This window comes from Desmodus rotundus, chromosome 8 (assembly GCF_022682495.2).
Source record: "Desmodus rotundus isolate HL8 chromosome 8, HLdesRot8A.1, whole genome shotgun sequence".
NCBI lineage: Eukaryota > Metazoa > Chordata > Mammalia > Chiroptera > Phyllostomidae > Desmodus > Desmodus rotundus.
The window spans coordinates 92,283,225-92,296,054 of NC_071394.1; the positions used below are offsets into that span (position 1 = coordinate 92,283,225).

Genomic DNA, 12,830 nt, shown 5'->3' on the forward strand with positions numbered 1-12,830 from the left:
AGCTCAAAATGCATGAAACCAATTTCAGATCTTTCATTTTTTTAAATAAATACTTGTTTTTAAAAATTTTTAGAAATTTATTTTTATGAGAGTCAAGTTTGTGTGGAGTAGTAGGGGCAATTGCATTTCAAAAATATGTATATTAATGTAATCGAGTCCACACCTGGTCTTGGGTCTTCAGTAATTTTGACACAAAGATGTGACTAAAAGGGTACGTTTTCAATTCGTGAGCTCCCGTAGCCTAGTGTTTGACTGTAGCGGTCATGAGATAACATGACATTTAGAAGACTTCAATCTTGTCAACACTTGGAAAGTGAAAATGCATCATGCATTTGTGTTATTTGATTTTGCATGTATTAGAAATGACACAGAATTATTTTCTCTAGATTCGCTTTCCTTTAGCTTTTTTTTCTATTTTGATCTGGTAATAACAATGTCAACTAAAGTAAAGGCATTTAACTGGAACAGAGCACACTAATTCTGCCTTGCATCTGCTAGCCAAGCCAGGTTCCAGAAGGGAGAAAAGCTAAGGAGACAGCAGGGCAGAATCACATTGTTTAAACAATACATCCAAGTGCGTTTTGAAGAGTTAGGCTCAGCTCCAGCCACTGTGGTATATATGTTGCCTGGAGCTGTCAGGTCTCAGGCCTAAGAGAAGCAACAGAGTGAGAAGTCTAAACGACTCCTTAGTCCCGTTACCTTTGAATCCTCATCCAGTGTCTCCTTGTCCTACATTTCCATGATGAGGAAAGAAATCCCAGGGAAAAGTGTGCCAAGGAGAAGGATGAGCAAGAAAAAGTGTTTGCTATTCTGCCTAAAGCTGCCTGCCTTAGGCCTGCCCAAGGCAGGGGTAACTTCCAAGTGCTGTGGAAGCCACATCAACTAAGTGGATAAGAGACTCTGTTCTCTCAGGATGATTCCATTCATTCACTTACTAGCTCACTTTTTTATTCAACAAATATTGATCAGGTTCCTATTCTGTCCTGGCACATACAGTTCTATCCAGTGGCGATAAAATGATGAGCAAGGCCCTTGCCCTCCACGAGGGTGAATATTCTTCTAGTAAGGAGAGAGCAATAAACAGACAATTATACAGATAATTGTTTAATGACAGCTGTGACACTTGTTACCAGAGAAACGTGCAGTGTTCCAGAGGAACTGATCAACTGACCTTCCTATAAATTCATGTTTTCCAGGGCACACCTGAGAGAGGTTAGGAAAGAGCCTTGAGCTCCTCCTAGTGACTGGTGCATGACACTAATTACATATACTTTTACTTACGATTATATTCTTTTAGTCCACTGAAAGAATTCAGTCACCACAACCACTTGTATTGATGAGATGTGAATATTGGTGACTTGAAAATATCTATAAGATATAGAGGATATATGTTATTTAAGTGTCTGTTTTAATTATTTTTGTAATTGGTTTTTCCCTAGTTTTCTTTCTCTTAGATTTACAGGAATTTTAGGGCCTTAAATAAATATTTCAAAGGTTAACCAGAAACAGTAAATTGGGATTTTTCTTGCTGTATTAAGAGAAAGATATAAATTTGGGAAATGTTGCATCTGATTACTTGCAGAATGATGGTTTTGCTGTTTTTGTTCCATTTGTGTTTTGGTGTTCAAGAGTGTTAGGGACGTTGACTGCTACATGAAGTTTAAATGATAACTAAGATGTGAGAACCGCTGTTTCAAAAACTTGATTATTTGAAACTGATTTTCTGTCTTGCCATCAGCATTACCTGATTCATATCTTCGGGGAAATAATAGGAATAACTGATTTCTTTGCAGAAGAGAATTGTTGAAGGGGTATACTTTTTCAACTATTTGAAGACACTCATGGTACTATAAGTTTAGTTAAGATTGTATTTTGGTGAAGTAAAATTTTAACTGATAATCTTCATTATTCATTTGGCTATACATTTTTCAAGATGAGAAATTAGAATAAATGCCAATTGATTTTAAATGTTCAGTGTAGAGAAATAGGAAAAAAGCAAACTATTTTTTAAAAGATTTTATTTATTTTTAGAGAGAGAGGAAAGGGAGGAGAAAGAGGGAGAGAAACATCATCCTGTGGTTGCCTCTTGAATGCCCCCTACTGGGGACCTGGCCCACAACCCAGGCATGTGCCCTGACTAGGAATCCATCCAGTGACCTTTTGGTTCACAGGCCAACACTCAATCCACTGAGCTACACCAGGCAGGGCAAAAAAAGAATGGTTTTTACCACTATTATTCTTGTTTTCCTGGAAATTCTATCTTATATAATTAGGAAATAAAACTAAGTGAATTCATTTAATGTGGCTTGTTTACTGAGAAGTCCCAAGAAAGTAAACTGGAAGCTCTTAGAACTAATATAAATTTCAACATGTGTGTAAGTTGTAAACCAAATGTACAAAATTAATTGACTCCTATATACCAGCAATAGAAAATAAAATGAAAATTTGTTATCACCCATACGGCAATAAAAATAACGATTATCTAGAAATAAAATTAACAATGTGTGAGGGCTACGTGGAGACAATTATAAAATTTTACTAAAAGACAAGAGTGAATAATGGAATGCATGAAAATAAATATTTTCCCATAGTGGAAAATAAAATATTGTAAATATATCAATTCTTCCCAAATTAATTTGTAAGTATAATGTATTATCATAATCTTAATGGAAGTTTATTATAAATTTGAAAAAATTGTGCTATAGTTCAGCTGTAAAATGAAACGTGTGATTACTCACGGTCATTTTTTAAAAGAGCAGTTATGAAGACAGAATATTTTCCAATTAATATAGCCCTAAAAACTCTAAGTTTATAAGAATAAAAGTAGTAAAACACTGGCCCAAGACTCAGATGACAGAGAAGTGAAATAGCAGAGAATACATCCCAAATATTCAAGGGTAGGTAAAAGATTTAATATCATATTTAATAAGTATGAGAAGAGATGTGACAAGAGATGGCTTTTTCTATCAGTAAATAATTAGTATTTAATATATATTGCTGGACCAAATAGTTAACCATTTGGAGGAAAAATATAGATGTTTGGTTTACCTGATAGTACAACCCCAAGTAATTTTCACATAGGGAAATATTTCAGTGTAAACCTGAAATACTGCTATAGGACTTGAATCAACTGTTGGGATATTTTGTTAACTTCTAGAGATAATGAAAAGTTGAAAGATGTTTAAATATTTAATAAAGATTAGATTTAACTTAGGCTTAGTTTTTGTAGAACAACTACAAAAAATAAGGTTGTATGCAACCAGAAAAAGAGAGAAAGATAAATGGGGGAGGGGCATGGAAAGAAGAGATTAAGATTCATATTTTTATAACAATATATATATGTGCTCACCCACATGCATGCAAAAATGATAAAGAGGTATAGCAAATATTAGCAGGGATGAAGTCATTAAAGTTATTTTCATTTTTGTTTCTGTATTTTCATAAATAATATGTATTACTATTTTTCTAAATAAAAGTAAAAACTAAACAAATACTATATAAATTTTTAATTCTATCTGATACTCATGAATAACACTATTTTTGTGTGATAGGCAAATTTTTATGAAGTAAAGAATACTAAAATAAGTTGAAAAATTTGATTCTATGTTAAAGATCAAAGGTGTTTAAATTTTTAAATTGGAGCAAGGAAGTCTCAAGGAGAGATGGAACATCTATTTTTCTATAGCTGAAATGTTCCCATACTAAATTATCTTCATTAAAAGATCAGTTTTGCATTTCCATAGGAGACTGACAGGAGGGGAGGGTTTTAGCAGCAGGAAATGAAAGTACAGCTAGAGATGGAAGAGAGTGTGGAAGTTAATCACTAAAGATTAATAATAGTTTAGTCAGTTTTAAGTACTAGTTATAATACATACTTCAAAATAATTACTCTGTAGGCTTCAACATTAGTCTGAAAACAAGTAACTAAATATGCAGCATAATAGCCAAAGAATTACAGGACAACATATTTGATAGGTGACATAGATTCTTCTAGTTCTTTATCTCTGTTGCTAGGAGGGATATTCTATGTATAGCTATACAGAGTGGGTTAAAAGTAGGCTTACAATTGTTGATATGGGAAATAGTGAAATAATTAATAATACTATAAGAATAAACTCTGTTTTGTGTACTCATTACTGTAAACCTACTTTTGTCCAACCCTGGGTTTTTATCTCACAGATGGAAACTATTTGGTCCTTTATTCCCTAGTCTAGCATCATTTAAGCATAGTGGAGAAATAAGTGTTGTTGGATACAGAATGTGTGAATGATCCTAAAGAGACATATGAGTCTTAAGCCAGGAGGTATTTCTTGTTTATAGCAGAAGGGAGAGACCACAGATAGCAGCTGTTTTCAAAGGGTGCATGGTAGGGAGGACAGAAATCTGTTTCCCTAGGATTTTCATAACTGAAATTTGGGGCAGTTTCAAAAATGCATTTGCACTGGGGTACTTCACAATTCTGATATTTTACAGCAGCTACATAAATGCAAATTCAAGTAGACAGCTGGGTGTATCTTATTAGAACTCATTCAAAGGTAGAAAGGGATTTTAGCAGGAAAGACCTCCGTGTATTTGCATGAAGCTTTTACGTTTCCACAAATTGAAACTGATGTAAATGTGTTGACCTGCTTTGCTTCCTTCCTTTTTGTTTCTTGTAAGAGAAGGTCTCTCACCACCTCTCTTTCTTCCTCTCTCCCACAGTCCCTCCTTCCCTCCTTCTTTCCTTTTATTTTTCTGCCCAAAGCCTTTATTCAGTTGGTATGTTATTTACCTAAAATTTATAACCTCATAACTATGAATGAATCTTAGGGAAATCTTTCTATTAATGTTGGGTTGGCCAAAAAGTTTGTGTAGTTTTTTTCCATAAAATAAAAGACACCTTTTTTGTTTTCACCAGTAACTTCATTGATTTGGATATTTTGAGTATGTTGGCTATCTCCCGTGTGGTATAATATTGATTGCCCTCAATTAATGTCTCCGTTTGATACTGTCAACTTCAACTGCTCTACCTGACCATGGGGCATCAATCAGCAAGAAATCTCCAGCACGAAACTTTGCAAACCACTTTTGCCATGTTTGATCAGTCATAGTATCTTCTCCATATACTACACAAGTCTTGTGTGTGTGTGTGTGTGTGTGTTTCAGATGTGTTTTTACCTTTCTTGAAATAATAAAATATGTGGAAAATGTTGTGTATTGTTTTCCATCTTTAATAATAAAATGGCTACACAAAAATTAATGAATTTTGATACTTTTTTAAATGCACACTGATATGACAGTTGTCACAATACAATCTAACAAAGTCATTTTGAATGAAGTTAAAAACTAAGCACTACTGGAGCCATCTTATAGAGAAAAAAACAAACAAACTTTTTGGCCAACTCAATTTATTTAATAATCTTTAATAAAATGTTTGAATGACAGCCTTAAGAGTGACCTATAAAATAACTGTTAGTGAGTCAGTAGCCAGTACTGTGGACAGAAGTTGGCCTGGTCTCTGATAATCGATTGCCCTTTCTTGTTTTATGCTTATCATTAAAATGTTTCAGCAACAATTCAGCTAGGTATCATAGTTCAGAGTTCAGAAATTTGTATTAGGTAGTTTCAGGCTTGCATGCTGCTGGTCATATTCCACTTTCAAGTCCCAATTTCCTCTTTTGTAAAATGAGTTAATTATAGTGGAGTATAGTATAATACAGCATAGTATAGTAAAAAATATGCACTGGTGGTTAGGTTAGGTAATGCATATAAAACTTCAGTAAATGGTTGGTACATAATAAAGAGCTGAATAAAATATTATTTCTAAACCAATAATGATGAAAATATGTAAACATGTTCTTAGAATTTTGAGGGGAATGTTTGTGGTAACATGTCATAGAGAATTGGGAAATCATATGTGGGGAATGGGTGAATTTAGTTAGGAAATCCATACTGTTCTCTATTCTGACTATCATTAATCCCTTGTATTAAGTTGCCTACCCTGTCACAGGCATCATGCTAACCAATGCACATTCCTATCCTCTCCTCTCAAAAACAATCTTATACTAATGATGCAGCTAAGTCACTGAGGTGAAATAACTTCACCAAAGTAAACACTGGTGAAAAAAAAATCAAGCTTTAATTCACATCTTGTCAATAGCAAATCCCATTTTATTTCCCCTCCACCTCACTACCCCTCTAATTGAGGAGTTACTCAGGTAAAGACCCATCATGAGATTTTGACCCTTTCTCACTCTGGCTTTGCACTTTGAGTCAGAGACAGAGAGCCTGCCCCCTACTGGCCTTAGAACAGAACTGCATCTGGTGGGCTGCAAGGAATTGACTGTAATGCAGACCTAAAAAGGTTAGTGGAGAAATGAGGTTCACAGAAGTGATAACTAGCTTTAAACAATGGCAAATGGGTAAATTTTAGGCATACTGCACTGGAAGGCTAGAAATAGGTTGTGATGGAGTAGAGTTTTCAGGGCTGAAAGACTCAATTTGAATGTAGCATTGACTTCTTTGGGGCAAAGAGTTGGACTGTTGGGCTTCATCTGAGCAAAGATCAAAAGTGGCCTTCAGATCCCTGAGAAACCTGTATGATAACGCAGGGGTAAGTCCTGGGAGAGTTTGCAAACAGGATTTTGTAGGAGTTGCCCATTGTTACAGGTAGATTAATTGTACCAATTATAGTCTACTGCATGCTTGTATTAAAAGAAGGAACTAGGGGGCAGTGCATTGTGAAAGTTAGGTCCTCAGCCTAACTTTAGGGCTACGTTAGGGTTTCCTCTAGGTCATTTGGGATCTCAGGCAATCATTTTTTTTTTCAGGGCCTCTTTCTATATACATAATTTGATTTTGCTAAAATCAGCAGGTCAGGATTACTCAAGTAGTCTAATCTCACATAATTCTAAGAAATAAACACTGCACCAGCCAAGGGGAGGAATCTGCTCATTAGACTCCCTGCCTGAAAACCAGGGTTCTGCTATGGAACCCTAGGGTGATTCCCACAGGCACAAGTTCTAGAATTCCTTGGAACATCTGGTTAATCTCATGTGAAGTTGAGTGTCAGAGAGTTCTCTAAAGGGGAAGAAACAGGAATCAGAGACCCATGTGACTCCTCCCGGACAGGACTGCCAGCCCTTTCCCAGCACCCAAAGGGGAACTTAGAAAATGTGAGAAAGTGTTCCAATTTGATAGGGCCACCGAGGTGAAGGCCTTGGGGGGCAGGAAACCCCCTTGCCTGGGTCTAAGGGTGTTACTGGGCTACTTCATAATGGTCCTGTGAAGAATAAATGAAATAATGCATGTAACTTGCTTAGATATTTCCTCACAGGTGATCAGCTCTCAATCAACATTAGATGGCTAATGACATCCACCAATATCCATTAGCTGTGTCAACTACAACAACCTCTATACACACTCCAGTTAGGCTGTGGGGTTTTTTTTGTTTCTGTTAGTTTATAAGAAGTAAAGCATGATTCAAAATGGTAGCCAGGTGATTATAAATTATTTTCTTCTAACCACCATGACTCATATGGCTCCCATGCAATCCTCATTCCTTCTTCCCAAGATGAGAAAACAAAGGGCCAAGGCACAAAAGTAGATGCTTTTGTGCTTTTAAGAAGTTGTGGGTTGTATTTTCTACGATTACATACAGTTTTTGCCAACACACCCATCCTCTTTGGAACTCAAGTCCTATATTTTTGGTAAATTGTTGTCAGTATAAATGAGTCTCTCACATCCTGATGGTGTGCTCTCATGTGGTGCTTTTTGTCTTTTCAGATCCCCCAGATTAGTTATGCATCAACAGCACCTGAGTTAAGTGATGACCGGCGCTATGACTTCTTCTCCCGTGTGGTTCCGCCTGATTCCTTCCAAGCCCAGGCCATGGTAGACATTGTGAAGGCCCTAGGCTGGAATTACGTGTCTACTCTTGCATCTGAAGGAAGTTATGGAGAGAAAGGTGTGGAATCCTTCATGCAGATTTCCAAAGAGGCAGGTAGGAAGAGATTGCAATGATCAAAATGATCCTCTTCAAATGTATGTGGCTCGTAGGGTTCTTTTCAGACTTTATTAAACAAACACTACAGATGATCACCTTATAGTTACTCTCACATTCCCCACTGCCTGTGAAGTAGATCTGTCTTTATTTATAGCACTTTGTTGTCTTTGAAGAGAATATTTTCAGAAGTGTGAAACTGAAGTCCCTTAAAGTATTAATGGGAGAGATGCAGAGAAGAAAATATGTTCCTGAATCAATATCTTACTTATGCGCTAACGGGTAATAGTGGGCATTAGTGCTTATATTTGGAAACCTGAGAACTTTGTGACTACATGTGCCTCTCAACACATGATCTCTTTCTTTTTTCCTCTCTAGTATTGAGAGAATTGTTTAGAATTGTGATAACCCAATCACAGTGGCACTTTGCTTTAGAGTTGCATAATAGTGATGGTTCTGGCTGAGTTGGCCAAAACAAAAATAAATTATTCAGGCAGTAAAATGTATTTATACAAATAGCCCTTGAAACAAAGTATTTTGAGAAAGACAGTTCTATTAAGTAGCACTTGGAGAAGATTCTTTTAGGTTTATTTATTTAGCTCAAATTGGAAGAAATAGGCTAGAATGTTTGGCCAGTGGTCTTCATTTGGGCAGATTTTGAAAAATTAGACAAAGTCTTCACACTTAGGAATCCTAACAATAAATATGCAGGCTTCTCCATTGGAAATACTGGATGTAGTAAATATATATTATAATTCGTGTACCTGATATTTTTGTACAGTTCTTATGCCAAAGTTAGGTCCTTAGTTTTGTTTGTAAGAGTTTTAGCTGATCCAAGATGTTATTGATCAGAATAGTTAACTAACAGTAAAGACAGACAAGCAGGGCAATAGAAACAGAGGTTCTTTTCATGAGGGAGAAGTGTCATCAAGCTCAAAGACATGGCTGGGATGTTGGGCTCTCAGGCTGCAGATATACTTACACACATATATGTGGCATATTTGCACATGGTTACTGAAAGATGGGAGTCAGGATTTGCTTGTAAATCCCACGATTTTAACTCGGTGCCTCATCATTAGCCCTAATTTCAGAAATTCACTGGAGATGCAAGTCATTCTTATGTTCTCCCTTCTGACTGAAATGCTCTCACTCTGAACACCTTTGACTAGGTAGCTCCTAATTATGAAGAGGTCTCATCCTAAAAGTCATTTCTGGTTCAAACAAACACACGTGCTCCCATTCCTTGGTTCTGTTGGCATGGCCTTTTGTTTCCAGTGTCTTTTCCATGCCTGTCTCAATTACTACTGTAGTCCCGCCTGTTGCTAAGGGAAATATGTTTTAGTATAATTCAGTTAGAAACTTTCTGATTAGAAAGGAAGTTTTAACTTCGATCTAGCATTATGCTGAGATTTGTATGACTTATTAACAATTAGCTACATGAAGCCCTAAAGATATAACTAATCATTTCCAATAACCAATTCTTTTATTTCTTTCTTGTTTTTTTTGAATCTTTCTTTGACAAAAACAAGGCTAGAGGTTAATTTAGAAATATGAACATAAATATGAACATAAAAGATAATAGATAAGATATGCTAAAGAGAAAATAATACTCTAAAGCTCAGAGGTAAAGTTCAGATACCTTCTTGCTCTGTTGCTGCAAATGGCTCTCCACTTTAATGTTGAACATTGTACTGGACGAAGCAAAGAGTGCTACTCATTTTGTTATAAAATTTACAGTGTTCATAAGATTGAAATTATGTTAACTTTTCAGTAAAGCACAGGATCGAGGCAAATGTTTGCTCTGTGTCTTTTATAAAAGACTGATATAGACCTGTCTATTGACAGGTTAGTGGTGAGTTTTACATGGTTGATTTTCCTGGTGTCACTTGGTGAACGCTTAAGATATTAAATCAGGGTCTGCTATATAGTGACTCCTGGTAGTCTGAACTCCCCAGCTCATATGTTTAGCTAATCCTACATTGTAATGATGCAGCTCAAAAATAAGTGTTGTATCATTGGAAGCCATTTTTGAAAAAAGCCTTTAGTCTGAAAGCCCTTCCGCTTGAGGATGAGAGCAACTATAACACCAGCTGTAGGGATGCAGGAAAACAGAGTGTTCAGGTGATGCCTAGCAGATCAGTTCCTCTTCTCCTATAAGTGTTATGATACCTGGTGTGTATTTATAATAAATTTCATTGGAACTATATCATGTATGGAAGTCATTGAAATGAATTCACTCACGTGCTTAGCAAACACTCCTGTGTCCTCTGATCTTCCCAAGAGGAAAAGGGGAAGTAGAGAGAAGAAGGGAAAATCACAATTTAAATGATGTGTGGTAAGTCAGAGAAAACCTGAAGTGGGAAACACGATCCACTGTTTTTTAAGTCAGCTTTACTTCTGTGGGCCTCTCATAATGTGAGCATACATATTCATGTTCCATGACCTCTAAAAAGGTCCAACTACTTCCTCTGATGTCCTCTCAAAGAAACAGTAATATAGTTTAATTCAGAATAAATAAAATAACTCTATTGGAATTTCTTGGAAGTATATGGGCTTGGAATTTTGAAGGATAACTTTAAATGTTCAGTATTTTCCTTTGCCTGCTTACTATAGAAACTGACCCTCAAGAAAGATAGTATCCCACATACATGTGTAGGAGAGTCAGTGTAGCATAGACATAAGTAAGCACCATGGTGCTCCTTTATCCAACTCTTATAGAACAACTCAAGACAATGATGTCAGAGAAAAGAGGCCATCTTTCAATAGGGGCCATCTAATTTGTTTGGAACGTGGAGGCCTACAAACGGTTTTTTTTTAAACTGTCAAAGAAAACCTCAACAATTCTTCTTTCATATATAGTCATAGAAGATTTTAGCCTGGCTGGGTGGCTCAGCTAGATGGAGTGTCATCCCATGTGCCAAAATGTTGTGTAAAATGTTGTGTTCAATTTCCGGTCAGGGCACATATGTGAATGGTGGGTTCAGTCCCCAGTCAGGGTGCATGCAGGAGGCAACCAATCTATGTTTCTCTCCTACATCAATGTTTCTCTCTCTCTCTCTCTCTCTCTCTCTCTCTCTCTCTCTCCCTCTCTCCACCCCCACTTCCTTTCTCTCTAAAATCAATAAACATATCCTCAGGTGAGGATTAAAAATAATAACTAATTCTCTCATAAATAAGGGAGACATAAATATGCATGAATACTGCTCCTGGTTGAACCTTCCAAGAAGACTGTAATGTGATTTTTCTCAGATGATGAGATTTTTGTAGAACAGTTATATTTGCATAAATTACCCTGTTTATCTGAATGGATGCACATGCAGTATTACCAAAAGCAATTTATTGCTTAAAATTACAGAGAATAAGAGAATATTTACTCCAGCATGTTTTAAATTCAGGTCAACATAATAACCTAAATAGTTTAAATTAGACATAAAGACTTGTTTTTCTAAGTGAGGGTCAAAGTAAATGCTTATGATAGCATATGGCACTAATATATTCCAGATATTTTGAACCAAATTTGGTTCAAGGACATCACACATGACTCATATAGTTTGCCAGACAATTTTAAAGAGTATCCAACAAATATTACTTCACAAATAGCAATAATTTGTCACCTCCATGGTATTATGACACATGTCAACTTTCCAAGGCCTAGAAGAACATTTGAGCTAGCCTTTTGTTATTTCATGCCAATCATTTAATAGATTTATTTCAATTGGTCTTATAAAATAAAATTTATTATTATTCAGATAAACTCTAGAACTTTTTACTTGACTCTCTTTTAATTTTTTTTTTTTACTTTTAGTTAAAGAGTTTATTTATTTTCAGAGAGAGGAGAAGTGAGGGAGAAAGAGAGGAAGAAAAACACTGTGTGAGAGAAACACCAATTGGTAGCTTCTTGTTCACCCCCAACTGGGGACCTGGCCTGCAACCCGGGCATGTGCCCTGACAGGGAATCAAACCAGTGACCTTTTGGTTCACAGGCCAGTGCTCAATCCACTGAGCCACACTAGCCAGGGCTTATTTGACACTTTATGTTGACCTAGAATACTCTGTTCTTAGGTGAAGGCTTAATTGACTATGTAAGAACTATTATTTAGTCTCAGTTTTGTTTTATTTTAGAGCTAGTGCTACTTGGATTTGCCTATTAATGGATTCTATTCTCATTAAAGATTTCTGTGCTTCTCTTTCCTTCATAGATGCAATGTTCTCTTTCATTCTGCTACATGTCAATCTTCCTTGCCTTGCTGTAACCTCTATGAGGTCAAGGACTTTGCCTTGTGACTCTGTTATGTAGCCTCATTTTTGGCTATAGAAGGCATTCAATAAATATTTGTTAAGGGAAGGAGAGAAGGAAGAATTGTATTTTCCCCTTAACCTTTCAGGAAAAAACAACATGTAAATGAATTATATATAATTTTTCATGATATATAATTTTGTGACTTGTGGATCCAAAAATTATATCCTATATCTGTTTGCTGTGGTTTATTATAGTTGTCCTCACTCTGAATCATTCCATTCTTGCTTCTTACTAACCCCACACAAAACTTAAAGCAATATGATACAATAGGAGTGTACTTTCAATACCACCATCTATGATGAGCTTGAGGAGTTTCCCTTTTTCTTTGTCTCTGTCTGTTTTATAGTGAATATATAAAACTATGAGACATTTTAATATCCAGTTGGAGTGTTTCTTTAATGAAGTGTTCAGTGATTCTGGTTTATGCATATGTATTAAAAATTCAAGGACTTAATTTCAAAATATGAAATCACAAGAATTCTCACATCCCTGACTTAGTGTCCTTCATGGTCTAATTTTGGATTGTGGTGTGTACATTTGTCTTTTTTA

General features: G+C 35.9%; 1 protein-coding gene across 2 annotated transcripts in view; it reads left to right on the top strand.

Annotated features, from left to right (window-relative positions):
* The window catches only part of GRM7 (glutamate metabotropic receptor 7), an 838,973-nt gene that overhangs the window by 258,227 nt on the left and 567,916 nt on the right, over nt 1–12,830 (top strand). For both annotated transcript variants that reach the window (XM_071222185.1, XM_024556576.3), the window contains exon 2: nt 7,765–7,981. In XM_071222185.1, the coding sequence (XP_071078286.1) occupies nt 7,765–7,981 (217 nt within the window). The remainder of the gene's footprint in view (nt 1–7,764; nt 7,982–12,830) is intronic.